The 27876-nt window shown below is 36.7% G+C and overlaps 1 protein-coding gene across 2 annotated transcripts; it reads left to right on the forward strand.

Moving 5' to 3' along the window:
• Positions 1-15695: 15695 nt before the first annotated feature.
• Positions 15696-26911, forward strand: LOC125238478. Of its 2 annotated transcripts, XR_007178450.1 has the most exons (4): positions 15696-16249; positions 22754-22888; positions 23047-23137; positions 26813-26911. XR_007178450.1 is itself a non-coding variant. In XM_048145840.1 (2 exons), the coding sequence occupies exons 1-2, from the start codon at positions 15968-15970 to the stop codon at positions 26837-26839; spliced, it is 309 nt and encodes a 102-aa protein (XP_048001797.1). In that variant the 5' UTR covers positions 15696-15967; the 3' UTR covers positions 26840-26904. The 2 variants fall into 2 exon arrangements, 1 of the variants encoding a protein (XP_048001797.1); XM_048145840.1 differs by lacking the exons at positions 22754-22888; positions 23047-23137 and having other exon boundaries at positions 26813-26904.
• The last annotated feature ends 965 nt before the right edge of the window (positions 26912-27876 follow it).

A 27876-nucleotide genomic window follows, 5' to 3' on the forward strand; every position in this document is an offset into this window, starting at 1 on the left:
TAGAAAAACAATTCAAAGCTTAAATATTATGAACATTTTTAAAAGGTATCTGGTAAGATTGTGGTTTTCGCAATAGCAAATAATACTACTAAGTTCAATTACTCTTGATGACTTTAATTTAGCTACTTACTGTAGTTTTTTTTTAATTCTTCTTTGCGTGTGAGTAAAGTTAACTGTAAAATAAGACAATACATATCCTTTTTAGGGTTCCGTAGTCAACTAGGAACCCTTATAGTTTCGCCATGTCTGTCTGTCCGTCCGTCCGTCCGTCCGTCCGTCCGCGGATAATCTCAGTAACCGTTAGCACTAGAAAGCTAAAATTTGGTACCAATATGTACATCAATCACGCCAACAAAGTGCAAAAATAAAAAATGGAAAAAAATGTTTTATTAGGGTACCCCCCCTACATGTAAAGTGGGGGCTGATATTTTTTTAAATTCCAACCCCAACGTGTGATATATTGTTGGATAGGTATTGAAAAATGAATAAGGGTTTACTAAGATCGTTTTTTGATGATATTAATATTTTCGGAAATAATCGCTCCTAAAGGAAAAAAAAGTGCGTCCCCCCCCCTCTAACTTTTGAACCATATGTTTAAAAAATATGAAAAAAATCACAAAAGTAGAACTTTATAAAGACTTTCTAGGAAAATTGTTTTGAACTTGATGGGTTTAGTAGTTTTTGAGAAAAATACGAAAAACTACGGAACCCTACACTGAGCGTGGCCCGACACGCTCTTGGCCGGTTTTTTTAAATAGTTATCTCATAATGCATGTAGGTAATGTTATAATTTCCGTTCTCAATTGTATCTTAAAAGCTCTATAGGCAATACTGTAAACCAATACAGTAAAAATAATTTTGTTATCCTATGAAAGTTTAAAAAGAACGAAAGAATTTTATTTGCGACTCATTATTTTAGTAAAATTTACTTGTTACCTGGTAAAAATGTTGATTTCTACGCTTTTATCTGTTGATTTATTAATCTTGAAGCAAAATACCATCATATTTCTCATATTATGCTGAAAACATGCAAAAAAAGTTACTGTTTGGGTACTTTTAATCGTCAAGGCCAAGATCCGCCGGATTGGGGCCAAAATCCGGCCGGATCCGGCCGGATTGGATATCAGACCGGATTGCAATCCCTATTCACGGCAAAACCGAACGACGAATTGACGTGTGTTTTAGGGTTCCGTACCAAAAAGGTGGCCTAAGGCCCTTATGGTGCGACCTCTGTTCGTCTGTCTGTCTGTGACATTACTAAATACCTATCTCGAGAACTGCTTATTCTATGCTTTGAAAGGAATACTTACTTATGAACATTCGTTATCCTCTACGAATTGAAACTATTATATTTTTCAATTTATTTTAAATGAAGAATTGAAGATAGTTTAAGGGAGGATGGAGAGTGACATAGTCTACTTTTTGTCTCTTTCTAACACCCCACTTACCTAAAATGGAGGGTGGAAGTTTGTATGTAACATTCCCCAATTTTGGAATTTAACGCGAGTGAATCCGCGGGCAAAAGCTAGTTCAGAATTAAAGTAATCGGTGAAAGGAAAGCTCAAAGATAGCTTAATTAGCATTAGTTTACGAAAAAACGGGGCGTCTTCATATTTCATAAGGCTTTCGAAAGTCTGTGGGGCCTCAATAAATTACAATCGGGACCTCACAGCGTGGTCTAAGTACGTGGGTCGGAGCTCGAGGCCCCGCCCGCCGCCCCGCCACATTCACTAACTCACTATACTCACTAGTCTATGTTTGTTTAAGTTTTTGCCGTAATTTAATTAAGTTTTGTAATTGGAGCTGCCGTTTGTAGCTCTGCTGGGGCTCAATTCGGCATGGCGAATTTGACGTTTCACGTTGACTCTCAAATGATAGTGGATTGGATCACGGGTTGTCGAATACGTGCAGCTGTCATCTGGATTGGTACTAGGTTGGGACTAGAGCTCAGGCAATGTACCGGATAAAATTTTTGTAACATTTATTTTTGATGGAGTATTTTTTAAGTTTTGAGCAGGGATCGGATACCGGTATTTTTTTCGGAACGGTTCCGTACGTTGACCCGAGAACTTTATTTTAGCGTTTCTGGTTCCATTAACCGGTATTCTTTTTCGTTCAGTGAACGAACGTTTATGAGTGAGAACTGTTCCGAAGAACAGAATTAAATGATACGTTCTTTAAAGAACAGTTCGCGGAAACGGAATTATTTCGGTTTATGAGTGAGAACCGTTCCGAAGAACGGAATTAAATGATACGTTCTTTAAAGAACAGTTCGCAGGAACGAAATTATTTCGGTTTTTCTATTTCCAAGAATTTGAACGAACAGTGGGGGGGAACCACGCGCAAGCGGTGTCGGCCACGGCCATCACTTTAGTAACTTATTTGATTTGAGACTAGCGGTGAGTAAACTTGGCGTCGAATGAAACAAATACGTCGAAAACATTCTGCACCACAACCACAATGAAGTAAGTTTGTTTTTTTTTTTTAATTTAGTGCTTTCCTTTTTACCGATTTTAAAATTTAAGTAATGTCACGACGCTTAAGTATTTATTTATTTACAGGCAATCGTACAGTCCAAGGTCAAATAAGGACGCGACGCTGCTATTAGCAAGAGCGAGAGAGCTGAATAACTTTCTCATTCTAACAAACATCAGCGTCCTTATTTGACCTTGGTTTGGTAGCCGTTACTTTCAAGGTCAAATAAGGACGCGACGCCGCTATTAGCAAGAGCGTGAGAGTTAAATAACTTTCTCATTCTAACATTTCTAACAAATAGCAGCGTCCTTATTTGACCTTGGTACGGTCATCTCATCTGTGTGCGTAGTTGAATGCACAAACGCTCACAGCCAGACTACATTTCTACAGCATATATATATATATATATATATATATATATATATATATATATATATATATATGTGTGTGTGTGTGTGTGTGTGTGTGTGTGCGTGCGTGTGTGTGTGTGTGTGTGTGTGCAATATACACTACTTTCCCATTAATTGTGACGTTTTAAATTAAAAGGACTCTCATTGTTGGTACTGTAGATAGTCAATTACCATAGAAATTACATCAGCTACTATCAACAATGGACCTTTAGTCTAAAAACGTCACAATTAAAGATAAGACAATGTGCAATTAGTCACAAAAATAAATTGTTTTTAGTATTCAAGACTCCCGTGTCCCAGAACTCGAAGAATCCCAATTCATCCAATGTTCTTATACTGCTGCGAGTGAAAGGGGTACTAATGATGATATTTATGACTTGATCGATGCACAGAATGAGCCACTGAGTAAAACTTACTTACCTATACTAAACCTTCATAAACCTAAATACTGAAACTCTGCTCAGTGGTTCGGTGTTAGGGCTTGCAATTATCCGTCCAATTCGAAATCCGGATGATTCGACTCGATATTTGAAAATTCGGATAAAACGGATATTTCGAATATTTTTTATTTTATTTAATAAATCTCATATTTAGTAACATAATTATGTACTACGATACGAAAAAAACGCCTTAGGAAATTGTTATTTTATAATCAGGCTTCAGCTGTTGTTCGTAACCTTAATGTTAGGTTAGGTTACTTAGTTATTTCATTCTTGCCTTTTTTATGAAATGACTTCAGTTGCTCATAAGATATATGATTATGTAATTTTGACTAATATTTGATATTAATGAATTTTAATGCTAGAGACATAATCTGATTGCCATATGAGGCAAAACGTCATGTTGTGATCGTTTAGATCGAATATTACCTTTGTTAGACCTACTCCTTGTTTAGATATCAGATTGCATTTACGAGGTTTTCATTGCCGATTTATTCAAATGCAAAAAGAACTATGACATATTACAAACACCATTTAGCTTTGTTAAATAACAAGGCTGAATGATCTTTCTCTCTAATAATTTTCACCTCTTATCTTTGATGACTTCGTGACTCCATTCCAGTTACACTTGGGACTCTCGGGTAGACGTTCTTAGCCAGAGGGCCTTACGTTACGTATACAGCGAAAAAGTTTTGGTGTTGCAACACTTGCAAACCTATTTTGAAAGGATAAAATGTAAAAGCGTATCTGCTTAACTACTTCATCTTGTTCTGCAGTTCAATACTAAACAGGTCTTCCGCCGCGGGATACATAGAAGACTTCTTTTTGTCAGAAAATTTGAACAGTTTTAGTTCTGTTAGCAATTTATTTATTTATTTATAATGTATTCGGATGCTAACAATAATGAAAGTGCAGCGTTTGATACGGTACTCAGTGTCACTTGATTGATTGAGTTAAACTGATATACATGAGATTATCCACAAATATTCATGAAAAAAACCCTGCCTGCTAAGCCGCGGTCCCGGGTTCGAATCCCGGTAAGGGCATTTATTTGTGTGATGAGCATAGATATTTGTTCCTGAGTCATGGATGTTTTCTGTGTATATAAGTATGTATTTATCTATATAAGTATGTATTTATATCGTCGCCTAGCACCCATAGTACAAGCTTTGCTTAGTTTGGGGCTAGGTTGATCTATGTAAGATGTCCCCCAATATTTATTTATTATTTATTTACTTATTAAATAAGGTAGTAGTGCCACTCAAGGAGTAATTTTTGATATAAATCGCTTTAATATCGTAAATGTGTTAATTTTACTTTAAAATTTGTTTTCCAAATGAGTTTCTTAAAAATTGCAATGGTATTTCTGTCATTCACAATATTCGAATTATTCGTTTTATCCGGATTTTAACGTGTAAATTATCCGAATTTCAAAATCAGCGGATATCCGGATTACAAGCCCTATTCGGTGTCACTCCTAAAGTAGGTACTTACAGGTGACCGTACCGACATAGGTCAGTTAGGGACGCTGTTATTTGTAAAAAATGAGAAAGCCTTATACGGTCAACCGGGGTGGCTTTAAAACGCAGGGGTGACTTTGAAAATTTAGTTTTAAAGTCATACTGTAAGTAAATTCGCGATTTTCTATGGTAGATTTACAAGAATATTTATTGATCTATTATCCAGCTACTAGTTACATGAACAGTTTCAGTAAATAATGAATGATGTTAATTTTAAAGCCGTTCAAATACCATCAAAGTAACCCCAAATTTTCCTAAAGCCACCCCGGTTGACGTAGCTCTCCCGCTCTTACAATCCCGTACTTGTTGACCTTGGTCGGTTTGGTCGTCTGTAGACAGTGTAGACACTAATACACTCGCCAACTACAGTTGTGTATTCCATGTAGATACACCAAGGGCCCAATTCTCAAAAGATTGTAACTTATTGTAATAATTATCTAGAAATGTAAGTATGCAAAATAAATAAAATATTTTTATTGCAGATAAAAGCTTTGACATAGATGATGAAGATCTAGTCTTCAAAAAAAAAAATATATATAGAGAGAAAAAACTACCCCATATCCAAGCGATTCTGATGACCTTGAGGTGGATGTAAGTGCTTATAGTATAGTGTGAGAAAGCTGTATAAAATATAATCTGCACTAATTTGTATAAATATGTGTGTTACTTAATCTGTGTGAATTTGTAATAGTGATATGTTTTTAAATGTTTTTAAGGACCAAGATGCAGTCCTTGAGAGAGCACAACCCATGCAATCCATTTATACTATTTATAGTGAACCGGAACCGGACGCGATGTGCCCTTGTTCATGCAAGCGTAATATAGTTGCAGTCGTTATAATAAAAAAGTTAGAACAAGTTCCCGAAGAGAATTTACTGGCTTGTTTAGAAGATCTCGAAAATACAATAGAAAAATATTATTAAATGTGTATCAAGATTATGTGTACTCTATCATAATTATAGCTTCAGTATAAAAGTCAATCATATTTTGGTACATTCGTTAGTGAAATATCGTTATAAAATAAGGGTTAGTCCACTAGTTAGAGTTACCACTATGTTGTTACCAGTGGTAACTACAATGTTATTTTCCCAGCTTTTACTCCTAGTAACTACTGGGAATACCACTAACTTTAACAATTTTTCGTGGCAATTACTGGAAACATATAGGCAATTACTGGAAAGATTATATCATAAGATTCATAAGTTTTGTTTTATTTTATACACATGTAAAGCCTGACCAGAAATATATGACTACGCGCCATGTAGCGGAATTTCATTAAAACTATTTTCTTCATAGTCATCATACTATACTGAACTGTCACTCCATACATCAGAATAACAGCGCACTCCTGACAATAGTTATATATTTCTGGTCAGGCTTTAGTTTCTTAATCATACTTACCATATCCAACGCGATCAATGTTATTTTCACGAAATCTAATGGCAACAGCTGAGACTGTTTCCTCAACTTTAATTGATTGGCCTCAATGGCCACTGCGTAAGAGTCGTTAGAGGTGCACATTGAATTAGAGCACACAAATATTATTTCAGTAGTTGCCTAATAGCAAGGACGATATATACCGGGACTGACAAAGCCCATACAAAAAAATTTACCCCTGAAATGTCCCATACATTTCCGAGCGATTATTTCCGAAAAAATTAACAATATCAAAAAATGTTAGTAGTAAACCCCTATTCATTTTTTAATACCTATCCAACAATAGGTATATCACACGTCAGGGTTGAAATAAAAAAAAATCTCTCCCCACTTTACGTGTAGGGGGGGCGGGCACCCTAATAAAATATTTTTTTCCACTTTTTATTTTTGCACTTTGTTGACGTGATTGATATACATATTGACACTAAATTTCAGCTTTCTAGTGCTAACTGGGTTTCTAGGTCACTGAGATTATCCGCGGACGGACGGACGGACAGACAGACATGGCGATAAGGGTTCCTAGTTGACTACGGAACCCTAGAAAATATATTTGTAGGCATCATCAGTGTAGTTATGATACTATTTAATAGGTGGCGCTAAAAAATTCAGGTAAGATTCTTAGTATGAACGAACATTATCAATCCTATATGAATCATCCTTGCTAATAGTAATTATGACGTTTTCAGAATAAAGGTCCCTGTCCATAGTACTTAATTAGTTCCAGTTCTACTAGGGCTTGCAATCCGGATATTCGTTTTATCCGGATATACGCCAATTTTAAAATCCGGATTTTTTGTAAGTTGAAATTCGGATAAAACGAATAATTCGAATATTGTTTAAGACAAAAATACCATTGCATTATTTAAGAAAATCATGTGAAAAACGTTGAATTTTAAGATAAAATTGATACATTTACGTTATTAAAGCGATTAATAATATTAAATATTACTCCTTGAATGACCACTACTAATCTATTTTGTCATGAATATTTGTTAATGATCTCATGCACATGAAAGATAGGAAGTGAGAAAGAACAAGGCTGAATGGTGTTTGGAAAATTCCAATGTTCTTTTTGGATCGCTGAATCCACAGTAGCAGTGAAGCATTTAGCATTTGAATAAATCGGCAATGAAAAACTCGTCAATGCAATCTGATATCCACAGACCAATACAACAAGACGGCCCTTACAGGGCGACTCGCGGTCACCAAGCATACGACAAATCAGGTTTATAAAAGTTTGAACGCGTGCGACACCGATCAGTAGCGCCCAAGTATACGACCCGCTAACAGTGTTCGTGTCCGCTCGGGAAAAAATCTTAAATAATCAAATTTGGTTGCAAACAATGGTCTCTTACAGCATAAAGTGGTGTGGCAAGTCTTCTAACACTTCTACATATAAAAAAGATGGAATAACATTCCACAGTTAAGTCAAATTAATTATTTTGTTGAATATTGTTTATTATCCGCGGAGTTCATTTATACTGGTCAATATGGTTGTGCTGAGCGGCGCCGAGGCGCATCCATCCCTTTTTGCCTAGTTAACAATGCGATATGCTATCCCTTTCACGTAAACGACTAGGGATGGGGGCCATGTTAGTTTATGTCTGTTGCGGGAACTTCGTACTACCGTTCGTACCATGTGCTACCATTTTATGAAATATAAAAGAAAGCAGATTTGTAATTGTGAATAATTATCTAGAATCTGTAGAGTCTGTAGTGTTATTTAGTTGATTGATTAGTTTAGAATATTTAGTTGGTAATTTAACTTAGTAAACGTAAGTAAAAATGCACAGTTTAGTGAATTAGTTAGTAGAATGATTTTTATTGAGGTGCTATCACAATCATCATCCTCCTTGCGTTATCCCGGCATCGGCATTCGCCACGGCTCGGGAGCCTAGGGTCCGCTTTGGCAACTAATCCCAAGATTTGGCGTAGGCACTAGTTTTAAGAAAGCGACTGCCATCTGACCTTCCAACCCGAAGGGTAACTAGGCCTTATTATAATTTAATTATAAACTAACTTAACTAATTATAAACTAGGCCTTATTATTTAAGCACAGTGCTAATTCCACATAACACCTGAAACCTCTACCGACAACTGGATACAGGCTTTATCAGTTACTACAACTGCCTGCCTGCTTTACAAATAATAAATAAATAAATAAATAATATTATAATTTGTTGCAAAACAAATTCACCACAGTACTGGTACCGGTACCATTGTCTATAATAGACATGTCCCATTCCCATCCCTACTGCTAATCGTAAAGGCGCGCCATTATTTGAAACGACCAATGGCAGCACCGTGCGCGCCCGCCTCACCCCGCAAGAATTGGTGATTTGCGTCTCGAACAATATCGCTTGCATTAGGTTTCTAGTGGGGTGTTCTGTGCTGATATCTAAACAGGGAGAAGCTGGTCTAACATACGATACGACATATTCGATGTAAATATCATCAGTATTACGTAATATCTCAATCAGATCACATATCTCAATCAGATTATCTAAATTGATTAAAATCGAATTTAGTCAAAATTACATAAAGATAAAATAACATATCATATGACTATGAGCGACATTTAGTATTTTTCATATCGTCGGCGTCGTACATATGTTATCAAACGGTATAATCCTAAATAATAAGAACCTACTTGTTTGCCTTAACCGGCCGTCCAGAGTGGGGTTCCAGAGCTATATGCTTGCAGGGACATCGAAAAGGCTTTAGTTTTTTACATACCAAATAACTTTATTTCGGTATCATGATTCCTTTTAAGATAATTACATTATGTATAAGGTAAGGAATAATATTTAGAATACCTAAAATATGACAAATTTGCATTCTATTCAAATCAGTACGAGTATACTTCACGGAGTCCAAAACTATACGCAAATCAGAAGTCCAAAACTAGAAAAATATAGATAGAGAGCGATTGCGGGCGCCGGTCGGTCGGCTCGAGCGCGAGTACTTGCGCCGCCGGCGTACGCGTCTGTGTGCGTGCGCCACGCGCACACACAACTATACAGGGCCTCTCTGTGGGTTCCGCCCCCGTCAGCGCGACGGCGATAAAGACCTAAAAATCTGAATTCGTGCTTGCCTCCTGTATCGTCTTAATCCTTTAATGATTCCGTTAACGTGAAACTTTAAGTAGACAGGCTTTATGAAGACAATTGGCCGGTGAGCTCTACAATTTTAAAATTTGCCGCCCTTTTTAGTGACAAAATTTGCTTGGCCGTCTATTGTTTACTAGGGAACCCTAAAAACGATACGTATATTTATACCTAGTTCATATAAAAGTGTGTCATTCCTGTCCTGATGAGTGATGAAACACATCTCTAATATTGACATCGAAGAAGAAAGACTTACAAAATGAAACCTTTAAAAACATACACAAGCTCTGAAAGAAGAAAGAAAGAAAATCAAGAGAGCCTTTACCAGTTGGTATGGTGACAATAAAATAAATGTGTAGTCCTCCAAGGTTGTATATGCATATGCACCTACACTTATTCGCTAGTTACGCTATAAGCATACACAAATTACGTACAACGTACACATAGTTTGGGACTGTTATGTTTATCAGGTTAACATTGACAAGTTATTATTTAATATTAATGTAAAGTTATCCAAACCTAGCTCAAGAGCTCAAAGTAAAAAATAACAAACTTATGTTTATGTCACAGTTTTCCATTAAACATTTTGATTTTTTTGTAGCCTCGTCATACATATACATGGTGTATATTCTATGCTGTTTCTTCCTTCCCATCTTAATGTTATTATATAGTTTCAATATCCAGCATAACGCATACACTATCACTTAGTGGGGACGTTTATCGACAAAAAGAGGCCAAACCTTTTTTTCTTGACCAAAGCATGAAACTTGGCACAGTTGTTCCTTATATCAAAATAAGCCGATTAAGATCGGGAGCCTTCAGGAGCCTCCCCCTGGGGCTCGGGAGGGGGGGTCAAAGTACCGCTTCACCCGGCTTGCTTTGAAAAATTCTAACATACCCCGTTTAGTTCATAGGTCATGTTTGGTATCGTTTTCGAGTAAATCAATAACGTAGAATTCATTTTTGGTACTAAAATTATAATTTAACGGTAAATAAAATAAAAAAAATGAAAAGTTGAAATTTTGATCTATGATTTACAAATTCAAGTCATCATAAATGTCAAACTGTGTGCTTTTTCTACAAATAAAAAATATGATATGAAAGCCTATTTAATATAGATTATGAAAAATATAACTTTTACCCACCTTTACTAACGTTAAGTTTCATAAAAAAAACTTTAAGCCGCGCGGCGTCGGGACGCCGCGAGCGTAATTTTAAAATGCCTTTATTTTAAAAAACTCTATTAGAACCCGTTTAGCTATTAGGTCATGTTTAGTATCGTTTTCGAGTAAATAAATAACGTAGAATTTAGTTTTGGTACTAAAATGACCATTTAATGTTAAATGAAATTAAAAAATATTTTTTTTTTTAAATTTCTTCTGTGAGTTACAAATTCAAGTCACCATAAATGTCAAACGGTTTGCTTTTTCCATAAATATAAAAATATGATATTAAAGCCTATTCACAAAGGATAGTACGCGTTCACCTACGCGAGCTTAGACTGTGTGCGGGGAACGCGCCTCTTTCATATATTTGATCTCCAGTGTCAGAGGTGTGTTAATGCATAAATAGAAAAAGATTCATTATTATGGACTCCGGTGTCGACAACGGCAACACTCGGGTCGGACCACACACTCTAAAGACCGACTGTACCTGTTATTTATTCATTGTAGTGAATCCTGAAAGAAATTTATATAATAGTATTTTATACAATCATGATATAATACAAAACTTTTCAGTCGAGTACCATGTGTAGTATGGTACGAGAGTGAAAAGTTTGATTATATCACTATTGTATACAATACTTTTTCTACGAGTCATCATCTTCATCATCAATGGACGGAAATATCATCATTCATGCAAGTTAAAATTAATGTCAATAGAGTCTTTCACCGTTGTATCAACATCGAATTACCTAGCAACCAATTGTTTGTAATAACCGTCTCTGATTGGCCGACAACGCGACAGATAAAAAAAATGTGTTTCAGATGCAGGAAAATTTGCCAGGTACTGCAAATTAGTATAGAAATTGTATGAAGTTCTATTTTTGAAATTATTATAGTTAACTAAAGTCAATTATAATGAGCTTATTATAATTGAGTCGGAACTGCCATAGAGTATCCAACACTGAAAAGTTAGCACTTATAGTTTAGTTTGTGGTGTCCTAATTGACAGATTACTCATACTATACATTCCCTTCACAGAGACATAGCTGGGTACATATGCAACTGCATAAAGAGGGCTCTACCCTCTTTTTGCAGTTGCATCGGTTTTTGCAACCTGATTTACATTAACATCTTGTAACTTCTAAGCATATACTGGCCACTTCAGTGTTGTCTGACCAGTGTGGTACCCATTCGTCTCCTTCTTCCTTCCATCCCCAAGAAGACGGACTTGGCAAATTTTGGTGTGGCACCAACGCCTGACTCCAAACAAGAACGCCTGAGTCCCATTTCTCAAAACTGAAAGTTACAAGTTACAAGCGGAAGTCTCTTTCCAACTTGTCATATTAGACATTGAAAACCACTTGTAAATTGTAACTTGTAGCTTCGAGAAATGGGCCCCTGGTACACTGTGCGCAGTATATGCTGATAGGCAGCCTCTGAAGGAGGTATGTTCTCCAATTGTCGATCTTTTCTGGTACCTAAAGAGATAGGTACTTCGACCACTCATTCACCGTTGCGCAACGACTTGGTCTGAAACAATATGTGCATTATCATTTTAGATTCTACAACTATCAAATTACAACTTTTTGGTGGATCACGTAACCTTCAGTATTACCCACTTACGTTACGTATCATACAAAATTATGGCACGTATTTAACCGGGCGACTGAATAACCATAGAAATGGGTATCAAAAATAATAGTTTGGCGACTAAAATGGGGCCTCAAAAATAACTTCCCGTTTAATATTTTAGTTGCCCGGTTAATTATATGCCCAAAATTATTACAAACTTTAGTAGAATCTGATTTGCCTCTGATATTGCTCCATCTTGTAATAGTTTGACACCTTGGGTGGCCTGGCTAAGCTACAAAGCCAAAAGAAAAAGTTTCTAGATTAGACATAGTATGGGATAGGTACGATAAACGCAGCTTGAAACGATCAACAAGGGAGAAACATGGCCACCCAAGGCTTCAAACTATTACGAGATGGAGCAATATCATAGATAGGCTAATCAGATTCTACTAAAGTTTGTAATTATTTTGTATGATAGGTAAGTGTGTAATAGTGAAGGTTAGGTACGTGATCCACCAAAATGTTGTAATTTGATAGTTGCAGAATCTGTTTAAATAAAATGACAATGCACATATTGTTTCAGATCAAGGGTCCTTACGCAACAGTGAATGAGTGCCGGAAGAACCTCTTTACTAGAAAAGATCGACACTTGGAGAACATACCTCCTTCCGAGGCTGCCTTACTTCATCATATACTGCCATTTGTCTAAGACTGGGGCTAAAGACATGCCAACCACACCCTTGTTGCCGACGCATTAGGACACCACGGACTCCACTGCCAGTCTAGTGCTGGCCGAATTTTGTGACACGCTGCACTTAACGATTTAATCCGCAAGGCTCTCGGCACATCGAACATACCGACAACCCTCGAACCTGTCGGCTTGTCAGCAGCAGACGGTAAGCGGCCTGATGGTTGCTCGCTTTTGCCTTGGTTTCTGGGACGACCCTTGGCGTGGGGCGTGACCTGTGTGGATACCTTGGCTCCGTCCAACGTCTAACGCTCGGCCCAGAAACCAGGGACTGCTGCTGCAAAACGCCCAGTTTAAACGCGCAAATATGCATTTTTAAAAAACAACTACATATTTGCGGCAATTGCATTTGAAACATTTGGACCATGGTCATCAGACACCAAGCAGTTCGTGAAGAAAGTTTCCACCAAACTTGTCTTGGTATTTGGTGACATACGCATAGGCTTTTACATCATATTTTTTATTTAAAGAATAACCTAACCACAAAATTAAAATTTTGAAAAAACCCCCGATCGCGACATAGTTGACCGATTTTCATGAAACATGGCTAAGAACACTCTCGACTAACTCAGCTTTCAGACAAAAAAACTAAATCAAAATCGATTCATCCGTTCGTGAGCTACGATGCCACAGACAGACACACACACAGACAGACAAACAGACAGACAGACAGACAGACAGACAGACAGACAGACAGACGGACAGACAGACAGACAGACACGTCAAACTTATAACACCCCTTCGTTTTTGCGTCCGGGGTTAAAAAGCAAACAGTTGACATTTTTGTTGACTTTAGTTTGCAAATCATAAATGAATATTTTTTTTGAATTTATTTACCATTAAATTATAATTATAGTACCAAAAATAAATTCTTTGTTATTAATTTACTCGAAAACTATATCAAACATAACCTAATAGCTAAACGGGGTCTAATAGAGTTTTTAAAATAGAGGCATTTTAAAATTACGCTCGCGGCGTCCCGACGCCGCGCGTCTTAAAGTAATTTTTTTGTGGAACTTAACGTTTGTAAATGTGGATAAAAGTTATATTTTTTATAATCTATATTAAATAAGCTTTCATATCATATTTTTTATTTATAGTAAAAGCAAACAGTTTGTCATTTATGATGACTTGAATTTGTAAATCATGGATGAAAATTTCATTTTTTTTATTTTATTTTATTTACCATTAAATTATAATTTTAGTACTAAAAACGAATTCTACGTTATTGATTTACTCGAAAACGATACCAAACATGACCTATTAACTAAACGGGGTAAGTTAGAATTTTTCAAACCAAGCCGGGTGAAGCGGTACTTTGACCCCCCCTCCCGGGCCCCAGGGGGAAGGCTCCCGATCTTAATTGGCTTATTTTGATATAAGGAACAACTGTGCCAAGTTTCATGCTTTGGTCAAAAAATTTTAGGTTTTGCAATAAACTCCCCAACTACACTGCACGTTCACTGTTTATACATACGCCGAAAGTTGCAACTCAAGTAAATGAAGTAAACAAAACAAACAACCTACCTTCACCTTCATTGCCAGCCGCGGCCGGCCGGCTAACCGAAACAGAAATATAAATGAACTTCGTGTGAAAAAGAGACAGCGAAAGGCGGCTCGTGCGTCGGCGAAAACGTTTGGCTCCGGCGCTCGCTACAGTCGCTATACCTACTCCCGCGCGGCTCGGAACGAAATAATATTGGTTTTAGGAACGCTAAAATTCTGTTCGTTCATTTAAACGTTACTGTAAGGAACCGTTCTTTGAGGGAACGAAATAAGAACCGAAACCGAAATTATTTTGTTCCCACTGAACAAAATTTATAATGAACCGTTCTTTTAGGGAACGATATAAGAACCGTAACCGAAATTATTTTGTTCCCATTGAACAAAATTTATAGGTAACGGTTTAAGAACGATATCAAATGGTATTTGGGAACGGGTTCCGATCCCTGGTTTTGAGTATTTTAAAAGAACGGACTTCTATCTTTGAAATAAATAACATATGACATTTTTATCACCTCGTATCTCCATTTTCACTGTTACTTGAAGTAAAATGTTTTTTTGCTAATAGACGGTCGTCGTCGTGCCAGCTACACCAAAAAATATTTAAAAAAAATATTGCTTAAAAATATGTTAGTTGATTAATCTCTTTGACTCAAAACTTCGCGATACGTCCGAGCCTTTCTAACAAAAAGATAAAATATTCACAAATAACACCTATTTGTAGAAATCCTAAGCACGGCAAACGATTAAATTCCTTTTTTGGGTCAAACTTGTAATACTACTTTTGGTACACACTTTTGGTCTGCATTTTGCTAACGTGTCACGACTCTAGTATTGATTCTACTTTGATTTTACTCTTGTGTCAAAGTGACAGAATGAGATTGCAATTCGAATCATCATATCATTACAAAGATATGAATTGCGTAATTTTACACGAATTTAATCTCTCATGGCCTGACAATACGAACCAAGGCATGCGTTCTCCTGAATGGCACAGTATATAGACTTTTTTGTCGATGGGTATGGCCGCCATGTTTGGTTTATGACACTTAGACGGGGATTTTGTCGTACCAAAGAGTAAATTGCAAGTTTTTTCGGCACAACTTGGTTCCTCTACTCGTAGCAAGATGGCGTTGGCATTATTAAAATAAACAAGAATGACGTGCATTTGCGTCGGTGTAGACCCATCATGAAAACGTAGATATGATAATTTTATATTTAAAAAAAGCTAACGTGACATAAATTTGACAAATGTCTAAAAGAAATATAGTATCTTCTGTGTAATATCTTCTTCCGTGCACGTGTGATTAATTGTTTAGTCAATTTAAATATCACTCTAAGTAAGAACTGTTAGACAAAACACTCGTAGCATAATTGTATATTTCAATATATCACAGCCATACATTTTTATATTCTTTCAGGTGATTCAGCTTACCCACAGAGGCAAACACTACTGATGGATGCACTGACTTTTGGATGCACCTGTAGGATCTCCAGAAGCTCGTTATACCGCTTTACAAGTTCGAGCCCGCAACTGTATAGAGCGGTGTTTTGGGCGACTAAAAATCAGTTGGTAGTGTTTGTCGTCAATGGAGAAACTGCACTACAAGCCAGCAGCGGCAGCTAAGATCGTTAAAACGTGTTGTGTGCTTGACAATATAGCTAACAAAGCGAATTGTGAACTGCCTCCGCTGAACCGACACGAAGAACAGGAGCAGCAGCAGGAGCAGAGATTAGCGGCGGAGTTTGACGCCCGTCAGCAGAATGCTGATATTTATTTGGCAATGGCTCCTGACAGGTGTTGGCTAAACAAAGAGCTGCAGCTGGGTCGCGCTGCTCGTCAAGCGCTTGTCCGGCAGTTAGCAAATTATGTAAGTAGTTATGGTAGGTCTATTTCAGTTTATAGTTAAGGTGAGCCAAAAAAGCTATATTTTAAGTTCACATCTTAACCATTAGTATAATTATCATTAATTTCATTACAGAACCCATTTTTTCCTAACTTTTGTGTCGTCATGGGAGTGTCGTAAATTAGGTTTCGGGGCTGCTGATTTCAAAATTAATGTTCAATTTGGAATCTGACATTTGACACAAATTCGTCATGGGTATTGCTATATTATATTAGTATAATCAAGAACCATTTAATACTGGACTGACATAGCCCATACAAAAAAGCGTACCCCTAAAAAAAAGCTCAATTTTTGGTTCAAAACTAGATGGCATTGTTTTGCAACCCGGGAGTTGAAAAAAACATAATTTCACCTATATTTTTACTTGTTTTTAGGGTTCCGTAGTCAACTAGGAACCCTTATAGTTTCGCCATGTCTTTCTGTCCGTCCGTCCGTCCGTCCGCGGATAATCTTAGTAACCGTTAGCACTAGAAAGCTGAAATTTGGTACCAATATGTATATCAATCACGCCAGCAAAGTGCAAAAATAAAAATTGGAAAAAAATATTTTATTAGTTTGCCCCCCTACATGTAAAGTGGGGTTTGATATTTTTTTCATTCCAACCCTAACGTGTGATATATTGTTGGGCAGGTATTTAAAAATGAATAAGGGTTTACTAAGATAATTTTTTGATAATGTTAATATTTTCGGAAATAATCGCTCCTAAAGGAAAAAAATGTGCGTCCCCTCTAACTTTTGAACCATAAGTTTAAAAAATATGAAAAAATCACAAAAGTAGAACTTTATAAGGACTTTCTAGGAAAATTATTTTGAACTTGATAGGTTCAGTAGTTTTTGAGAAAAATACGGAAAACTACGGAACCCTACACTGAGCGTGGCCCGACACGCTCTTGGCCGGTTTTTCCATTTAAATCCTTCCGACATCCGATATCGGATCGGATAAAAACGGACTAAGACAATAGATACTGTATCCCATCAAAAACAAAACTTGTAAAAACACCAAGTCTTCGCAACTCAGTTTGTTCGCGCCCTTTTCATTCATTATCATTCATATCGTCCATCTCGTTCGCTCTTCCTTATGATAGGTTCAACCTCATTTTTATTTGTCGTGTCACCCGCCTTTTTGCCGACCTTCTTAAAAAATATAAGAAAATACGTCAATCTGCTAAACTAAAAGACATTCGATGTCAATGTGAAAAAATATGCGCAACGACGAATAAAGTTATAATTATTAATTAAATAAATAACGATTCGCGAGTGTACACAAGAAAGAGTGAACCAAGTAAATATTCGAAAGGGTGGCCGCCCGCTGAACTGTCGAGAAAACAACAGCAGTAAGTTCGGCACGCATCAATTACCATAATTTTGTTTTTCCGTTTTATTTTATTTTATATTACAATAGTTCGTCAGGAACTACGTAATCGCTGGTCCTTCAACACAGTTCTTCTGGCGTAAAAAAGAGTTGAGATCCCTGTAATACCAAGTCGGTTAATTTATTCAGTCCCTAATACTTAAAGGACCTTCTGCCATAAATTATTACGTAGTTTACTAATAGCTATACTTTCGTATTTTGCATTTCTCATGATGCGTCGAATAGCATTCAAATGTATAAGATGAAAACTCGACTCGACGCCGCTCGATTCCGCATATGTGGAAGCCAGGCTTTATGGAAAAAGTAGGTTTTTGTGACAACTACCAATAAGATTTTGCCAGGGAGACTAGAGATAAGGAGGAAAGTCTGTCGAAGTAGAACAGTCGCAAAAATGACCGGCTGAGCCTTTATAATTGCAGTTACAAATATCTCCGCTTGGAGCGCATGTCTCGCTCAATGATCAGCGATGTGAGATGACATTAGACGTTCTTTTCTCTAGGCTAATTTCGTCAGACTGAGCAAGTCAAGACGTAGTCCCGTGGTAGTGCGCTGGCTTCGTACGCAGATGTTCTCGGGTTCAATTCTGACAGCGATCTTTCTGTTTTTTTTTTTTATACATTTATTTTCTTTTTGTGTATTTTATTTGTGTTTATTTATTGTTTTATTCATACAAATGTTAACTTAAGCCCTTTTACATTGTTTGCCCCATCTTAGGATTCTTCAGTAATGTTGTAAGTCTTGCAAATGAAATTTAAAAAAGTTGTAACAAAACAAAAAAATATTTTTGGACATTAAATTAGTAGAAAAAAATAATAAAGGTCTCACCAGGATTTGAACCCGGGACCCCTTGCTCCGTAGGCGGGGTCACTCACTACCGAGAAGGCAAAGAGATTGTCAAACCCTTATGCACCTGCGATTGCAGCGCCACCTATCTTTTCTTTTATATGTGCACTTCTGATACTTAAAGAGGTTGCTCCTTTATTTCTATTCTTCATGGATTTTGCACATTCAAAAATCTTTAAATAATACTCAACTCGTTTCGGTCGCACTCGTACAAATATAGGATTGGTGCGAGCGAGACGGAGATTGATTGTCAACATGATATCTATCATAATCATAAACACTATTCGAAATGGCCTCATTTAAAATATAAATTTGAAATATATTGAAAGTAATATTACTAATCATTGACGTCACGCTCAAAATGAAAGCGATAGAAAATTTGACAGTATGGTACTCTTTTGGATGACTGTCATAATTCAAAATAAGAACGATGCCGATGGCTTGCGTTGTAAACAGGGACTGAAACATGACACGGGCCCCTAGCGTCATCTATATACTTTTTACTGTATCATTTGTAATGCCGTTGAACTACCGCGTGCGTATTTTTAGGGTTCCGTAGTCAACTAGGAACCCTTATAGTTTCGCCATGTCTGTCTGTCCGTCCGTCCGTCCGTCCGTCCGTCCGTCCGCGGATAATCTCAGTAACCGTTAGCACTAGAAAGCTGAAATTTGGTACCAATATGTATATCAATCACGCCAACAAAGTGCAAAAATAAAAAATGGAAAAAAATGTTTTATTAGGGTACCCCCCCTACATGTAAAGTGGGGGCTGATATTTTTTTTCATTCCAACCCCAACGTGTGATATATTGTTGGATAGGTATTAAAAAATGAATAAGGGTTTACTAAGATCGCTTTTTGATAATATTAATATTTTCGTAAATAATCGCTCCTAAAGGAAAAAAATGTGCGTCCCCCCCACCCCTCTAACTTTTGAACCATTTGTTTAAAAAATATGAAAAAAATGACAAAAGTAGAACTTTATAAACACTTTCTAGGAAAATTGTTTTGAACTTGATAGGTTCAGTAGTTTTTGAGAAAAATACAGAAAACTACGGAACCCTACACTGAGCGTGGCCCGACACGCTCTTGGCCGGTTTTTTTTAACACGTTCACTGCGAAACAGGTCATTCTGACCCTGTTCTGGACTTCCCCCTGGTGCGGCGACAGAAATGCGCAACTTTACCCTGGTGCGAAGCCCATATCATTGTTATATTTTATTATTTTTATATAGTCAAGTATACGTTTATATTTATCATTTTACACTCTATTTGACAGCATATAAATTAATAAACAGGTCACATATGTCCTGTTCGCACCAGTCTTAGACTTTTGTTATTCAGTGCGGAACAGGGCCTTTAATGACCTGTTACGCACGACCTTGTATAGCACTGGAGCAAAGTGCAAAATGCATTAGTATTGTTACCATATTATCAATCCACACGTTATTTTGTGGTGAAAAAATGTGTTTCGATTGTTTTAAATGAAATTCGTTAAATACAATATAACGCTTTTATACGCAAAACGCTTACAATTTTGCTAAATATTATTACGTAAAAATATATTGTAAAAAGTTCAAATTGCTTGATGCAAAATATTTACTAAAATTTCTAAAAATCGTTTTTTAAATAATGTTAAGAGCAAAGTTAAAAGTTTTGGTTGTATATAAAAATCTGGTTACATTAAAGGTAAAGAAAGTAAGAATTGGATCGATATATTAGTTCGTTTATTTTCCTCATCACTACTAAATCATCGACATTTTTACCTGTGCCCGTTCTGGCTGTGCGGCACAAGTCAATTTTGACCTGTTAATTAATTCGTCTATAAAATCTAAACGAACAGTCATCAACTTCGGCGAAGACAGTATTGTGTAGATTAGTTATTAGACTAAATATTGTTTCAATAAAATTTAATAAATGTGTATCTGGTAAAGGTATTTTAGGTAAAATATGAAACCCTCCTTACAAGCTGTAATTGACTTGTACCGCACAGAGAGAAAGCTCAATACAGGACTCTCATGGGTTGTAACGCACTGAGAGCGAGTTCACAAAATCCGGCTCCGCAGTGAACGTGTTAAATAACGACATTTTTATTCAAATGACACTCTTAGTGACATCTAGCGACATAGATTGACGGCTGCCAGCTGGGGTACGGTATTTAGTATGGACTCTGCTGGTCCTGTATTAAATGGTTCTTGGTATAATGTAAAATACCCCATAATGGACGGTGATACCATTATGGACAAATCCTTAAAAATAATAATTTGAAATTAGTTCCTGAAAATTGACGGCATTGTACCATAAACAAGAGTAATAGAGCTGCTTAATTTTGACGTTTCATTTAATTCGGTTATTTCTGAAGGATTTGGCGGCTAGATAAAAGTCATCAGTTTACTGAAAAAAAATATTAGTAAAAATTCTCATTAAATAAGGTTGCTAAGAGAGTAGAGTTCGTGTATAAATTAATAAAAAAAATAATACTCGGTGTAAACTTGAATGAGTTTTACTTACTGTATTAACCATGAGATAAGGTATAAAACATACTAGTTTGTTACTCCAAAGATATAAAGAAATTGTGTTATTTTGCGAGTGTCCATAACTGGACCCGGAAAACTGCGTACCTCCGTTCCGTGGACAAGGAACAATTTACAAAAACCAAAATTTACAAGAAACAATCCTATGTTAAAATAACCCAAACTACTTAATTTTATTTGGGGTATATAAAATTGTCTCATTGAGTATTAGTTTGCTTTAAATGTAAATTTTTAAACTTATTTCACCGTTCATAATGGGGGATCCATTACTGGAGAACTGCCGTCCATGATTGGAGAAAAAGCACCTTGCTTTAATTTGTTAATTATGAAGAAACCAATAGGAGTATCTATTCTGCAATGCGCTGGAAATGTAAAAGAAAGATAAGACATTCAAGTTTTAACACGTTTAGCGGTAGAATTTTTACATGTTTCAGTGAAATATCGAAAATAGGCAAAATTTCATCTTAAACTGTCCATGATTGGGCCCGTTACCTTATAGTCGTTGGATAAGACAAAAAGTTTTGTACCGAACCGAACTTAGTTCGGTTCGGTACAAAACTTTTTTCTCTACACTTAAATAGGTTTGTAAAAAAGTTTTCGAATAAAAGTGACGTTATTCTAAAACAAATTTAAAAAAACCGGTCAAGTGCGAGTCGGAATCGCCCACCGAGGGTTCCGTACAAACTTTCAAACTCCCCAGTTAAAATAATCTCACGTTTTCACATACCTCTAACGACTTGACTAGAAGACAAAAGTATAGGTACTAATGAGCATTATTGTATATAGCGCCATCTCTCGGTAAATTCGCTAACTAATTTGCGCGACCATATTAGTATGTTGGTTTTTCAGGGATTATTCTTTATAATGTTAACCGATTTAAACAATTTTTACTTTATTGGAAAGAATTTGATTTTCGTAACATCTCGTATTAATTTGAAGTACTATATACATCCGCAAAGGTGGGTAAATTAAAAGTAAAAATCTGAAAAGTTTTTTGTGAATTAAAAAAAAGGTTTTCAAGATACAAACACGATTATATTTTTCCTGTAATATTTAGCATAAAACAAATGTTTCCTAAAATTTTCATAATTTTTCGTTGGTAAACTTCGGAGATAAGGGGGGGGACGGTATTTTTTTTTACATTTTCCTTCAAAATTCTTTTTTTCCACAACAAAAATTTTTAAAAAAATAGTTTATTTACGTTCAATTTGAGCTCTTTCTAACGATACCCCACTTGACCTAGTAACTTGAAATTTACAGTTTGCCCCCCTTTCATTTTGGCCATGTTCTACAATTAAAATTAATAAATTAAAAAAAATTATATGTTCTATTTGTAGAGGTTCACAATGTTCACAACTATTCCAAATTTCAAGTTGATAGCATTAGTAGTTCTCGAGATATTTAGGAATGTGACAGACGGACAGACAGACGGACAGAGTCGCACCATAAGGGTTCCTGTTGTACCTTTTTGGTACGGAACCCTAAAAATGATATTGCGCTACCTCTTTCTTAGTTTGCCCCTTCTATTCGGGCCCCGTAACGCCTAGGGTTCTGTTGCCTACGTATTGACTTATTGAGGTGGCGTTCTTTTGTGACATGTCGAAACCTGCGCTGTTCTGATGTTGGAATCCATGAAGAGTTGAGGGATTTTTTAGCAACTCAAGCATTTTCTCTTGTAAATTAACACTAATTAACTTGTAAATTTATTTTTTATGTTACAGTGATTCTTCATCGGACCAAGGCCGATTTGTCCAGGACCAATTTTCGGATCTCCTGGGCTTCCTGGAACAAGGACTAGTGATTGTTTCGAGGAGCTGCCATGGTGTTGGCTCTTGATATTTTATCGTGAAACGCAGGTATCCTTTCAATTGCTAGTTTTTCAATTCCACATTCGACGTTCAAGTACAACTTTGCCCCCTTGTATAACAAATAACTATTACTGCCAAGTGCCAAGCCCTTTGCACACGCCAATGGTTGGAAACTTCTGATTTATTCGTGATCATTATTATTGCAGATTTAATGATGAAGGCGCGTCGGAACCCAAACGTCAAGAATCGCCGACGTTCACAGAAGCAGCTACAATGAGCGGAGAATCTGAGAGCCAGGTAATAAGTTTAACAAAATTGAAAATATCTGTGTATCTACAATGCCAACAATAGAGGAAAAACGACTTAACCCTTTAATGCACAGCGATGTATATATGCATCATCTATTTTTGACTGTAATGACAGCATGTCAAAATACAAATTTGAATTAATCTTTGTCAAGGTCATGCATTTAAGGGTTAAATTTATAAAAATAAAAGCTTGAATTCATAAAAAAATACTGAACTGATTAGTTGAAAAGAGTTATGTCCCTTTTTTAACAGACTTTTTTTATCGAAAATAAAGGAGGTTATATAATTATTAGGGTTCATGTTTTTCTTTAACTTTACCGCCGCTCCAAATCTCAAGGAAGGGGTTCTCAATTCGTCTGTATTTTTTTTGGTTTTAGGGTTCCGTACCAAAAAGGTACAAAAGGAACCTTTATGGTCCCACTCTGTCCGTATGTCTGTCTGTCTGTCATATTTCTAAATATCTCGAGAACTAGGTAATTTTGCTATCGATTTGAAATTTGGAACAGGTATGAACATTTTTAACTTCTAATGACAAACTGTAAATCATGTCAAGCTACTACGTCAAGTGGGGTATCGTATGAAAAAGCTCAAATTGTACATATCAAAACTATTTTTAACCGCCGCCTCAAATCTGTCAAGGAAGGAAGGTTCTAGGGATGGTCAGAGGGCGCTGCGAGTCCTTGTATAGATTACTCATATGAGAGATAATTTCGACCTCAGCATCTGTGACCTGGGTGGCCGAGCGGAAATAGGCATCTGCCGCGATTGCAGGGTACGTTGGTTCGATTCCAGCCTCAGGCACTGGAGGCCTTGGTCACTTTTTCTTTCATATGTGTAATTTATTTCGGTTTTAAAAACTAATCAGATTTAAAATTCAATTTAACCACCCTTGCGGATTTTATCGAACAGATCGAACTACAAATGAATAAGAGATTATATGTAAAAAAAATCTCTTCTAAATTAAGATTAAACTATGCAAATGAGTTAACATTAAGAAATAATTATCCCTGAAAAACTAACATACTAAACAGGTCGCGCAAATTAGTTAGCGAATTCACCGATACCTATAGGTAATTATAGTCAAATCTTTAAAGTTATAGGTACATATATGAGATACATGAGATTATTTTAACTTTTGTAAGTTTGTACGGATACTACTCAGTGGGCCAGTCCGACTCGCACTTGACCGGTTTCTTTATGTTGTCGATTTCTCCGTTGTTACAGGACCGATTTCATTTTTTTTTTTTTATTGAATGTATATATGTATACAGATTTGAGATTAGTCCTATTTTTATCAAAACCCAGTTCTGATGATGGGATCCTGGAGAAATCAAGGCAACTCCTCGAATCTTGAAGGCATACATGTGGTGATTTTTGTGTTTTTATAAGAACAGCATGCATATACGTACGGAACAGTGACATTTGGTGCAGTGGAACTGCTGATGATGGTCAGAACGGAACTCCTCAAGTCTGAAAGGCACACTCATAGTGACTTTGGTATTTTTATAAGAACAGCATGCATTTATGTTCAGAACAGTGGAACTCAGTGCAATGGAACTGATGATGATGGAAATGGATCAGAATGGAACTCCTCAAATCTGCACGGCACACTTACAATGAATTTGGTATTTATATGAGAATAGCTTTAATTTAAGTACATTCATAACAGTGACATTTGGTGCAGTGGAACTGCTGATGATGGTCATAAAGGAACTCCTCAAATCTGGACGACACACTTATAGTGACTTAATTTAGTATTATTATAAGAACAGTATGCATTTACGTTCAGAACAGTGGTCGCGTTAGAGCTCGCGGGTTCGAACCCCGGATCGCACTAATGAGGTTTTTGGAATTTATGTGCGAAATGTCATTTGATATTTGCCAGTAGCTTTTCGCTGAAGGACAGCATCGTGAGGAAACCGGGTAATCCTAATAAAGCCCTAATTACCCATCGGGTTGGAAGGTCAGATGGAAGTCGCTTTCGTTAAACTAGTGCCTACGCCAAATCTTGGGATTGATTGTCAAAGCAGACCCCAGGCTCCCAAAGACCATAACTTTAATTTATTCAGGTATACATATATTGGTTTTTGTGTTATTATAAGAACAGCATGCGTTTACGTACGGTCGACTACAAAGAGATGTATACACTTTTTCAGCTTCTTGCATCGTAATAAGGTGAGAAATGGATACATCTCTTTGTAGTCGACCGTACCGAACAGTGACATTTAGTGCAGTGGAACTGCTGATGATGATCAGAACGGAACTACTCAAATTTGAACGAGACACTTATTATGACTTTGGTTTTAGGATTCCGTACCTCAAAAAGGAAAAACGGAACCCTCATAGGATCACTCGTGCGCCTGTCTGTCCGTCTGTCACAGCCTATTTTCTCCAAAATTACTTGAGTTTGGGGTTGGTGCAGTGGAACTGCTATGATGATCAGAACGAAACTTCTCAAAGACGACACAAAAGGATCTTTGTTTGCTAAGCATATTGAGTTTTTAACTCAAATTTTGTCAAACTCGATTTCTTATAGGTAGTCGGATATTGGATTCATGACGAATTGAGGGAACTCCTTAAACCTTAACGGTAGGTATACGTTATTGATGTATTCATTTGTATTTCCATCAAATAACCAGACATTGAAAGCAGTTTTAAAAAATACACATTTCTACACAACATGGAACTTGACTGTACTTAAAATAAATTATTTAATACCATGCACGAAATAAAGCATCAGATAAATATAAGGAAAACATGGATAGAAGTTATTTTTAAATACAAATTCTATTTAATTCGTCAGCTAGAAATATATAAAGTAAATGAGTTGAACGTGACGTCACTCAATTCGATTTCATATTAGCAAAACGTTAAAATTCGTTTTGACAGTTCTTAAAGGGAAGCTGATTTGACTAGGAGGCAAGTAGCCTATTCAACATTCGTAAGTACCTTTCACCAGAACTCCAAAAGCGGCGGTTTTTTAGGGTTCCGTACCAAAAAGGTACAAAAGGAACCTTTATGGTGCCGTTCCGTCCGTCTTGTGTGTCCGTCCGTCTGTCACATAACTTAATATCTCGAGAACTACTTATATTACGGCTTTTTAACCGGAGCTAACTACAGTCCGGTCTGGGAGAAAGCGAAAGCGCAACTTGGCATGTATTAAGTGCAAAATAGCAATAGAGTGCGATGAAAAAACATTTTCCCCCTCACTAGCTCGGAAACACGTGTTTTGTCCTTTAATACCAGCGGGTAAAAACGCATTTTATCCACTAGTGGGTAAAGTAATTTGACCTTGAATAAAGTCAAATTAACTGCTTTAAAATTGATAAATGTAGGTGAATCTAGTAATAAAGATGATTTACAACCCTGTGGAACTACTGGAAGCAGTGATAAACGCATTTTTTGCGTTGTAGTTTCCTCGCTATAGTGAGGGGAAAAGTTTTGTGTTACACTCGGGTGCAAATGTATTTTACTTCTCGTGTTTTAAAACACGCAAGTTTAGAGTTCTATTCTCGAACCACTCACTTCGCTCGTGGTTCAACTATAGAATCCTTTCACTTGCTCATTTTTCAATTCCACACTCGGCGTTAAAATACAACTTTGCCCCCTAGCATAACAAATAACTGTTAATTAATGTTCATTGACTATATCACCATTATTACAGGAATGCGGAGCACCTTGCTACTACTAAAATGGAGAACCCGGACCTGTTAGCGACATGGAACTGACCAGGACCGTCGTGGGCTCCTCATGTGCCACCCCGGATACCTTTTCTGATTGTGGTGTTTACAGTACAGTAGTGTACATATTCATGAAAAAAAAATTGTAGGTACTTTTTTACATTTTTAAAAAACGCACTCTGCATGGTTTTGGAGTTTCGACTTCGTGCTAGATAAAAACCCCAGGCAAGAGCAAACAATTTTTTTTCCTAGCCTATATTTGTGACCCACTGCAAAGGCCTCTCTTTTCTTCCGCCACCCATCACGTTTTGCCGCCTGCTTCGGCTAGCCGCAGCAAAATACGTCGAGGTCATCTCGCCTCGTTTTTTTGGTCTACCTCTGCCCCGACTAGTCGGGTGGTGTCCAGTTAGCAAACTATACACCCTGTTTCTATTTTAAATTATATGTGTTGTATTCTTTTCTTGTACAATAAAGTGTTTATTTACTTACTTTTTTGAATTCCGTTAACTTTAAGGGAAGGTTCTTTAGATTACATACATACATACATACAATCACGCCTGTTTCCCAGAGGGGTAGGCAGAGATCACGGATTTCCATTTACTACGATCCTGACAAACCACTTTCGCTTCAGACACTTTCATAACGTTTCTCATACACGCTCGTCGGTTTCAAGTACTTCTGACCTGGCCTTTTTGCAATATTTCCCCGATTTGATCAAGAAAAGTTCGCCTAGGTCTTCCACTACCAACTGACCCTTTCACTCCTTTTTCATATACTTTCTTCGTTAATCTTCTCTCATCCATCATTAGATTAAATACGATTAATTTCTCAAAAAAGCTAGCGTCTTGGCTGTTACGTTTACCGAGTTTGAAAAAATAATAGTTATTTGTTTTACAAGGGGGCAAAGTAGTTGTTTAACTGGACGTGCCAATATTGATACCTGAGCAAGGGAAAGATTTCAATATTGAACCGCGAGCGTAGCGAGTGGTTCAAAAAGTGGAATCTTGAGCGTTGCGAGGGTATCGAGGCACGAAGGTAAAAGGAACTT

The sequence above is a fragment of the Leguminivora glycinivorella genome, chromosome 23 (assembly GCF_023078275.1).
Source record: "Leguminivora glycinivorella isolate SPB_JAAS2020 chromosome 23, LegGlyc_1.1, whole genome shotgun sequence".
In the NCBI taxonomy this organism is placed as follows: Eukaryota; Metazoa; Arthropoda; class Insecta; order Lepidoptera; family Tortricidae; genus Leguminivora; species Leguminivora glycinivorella.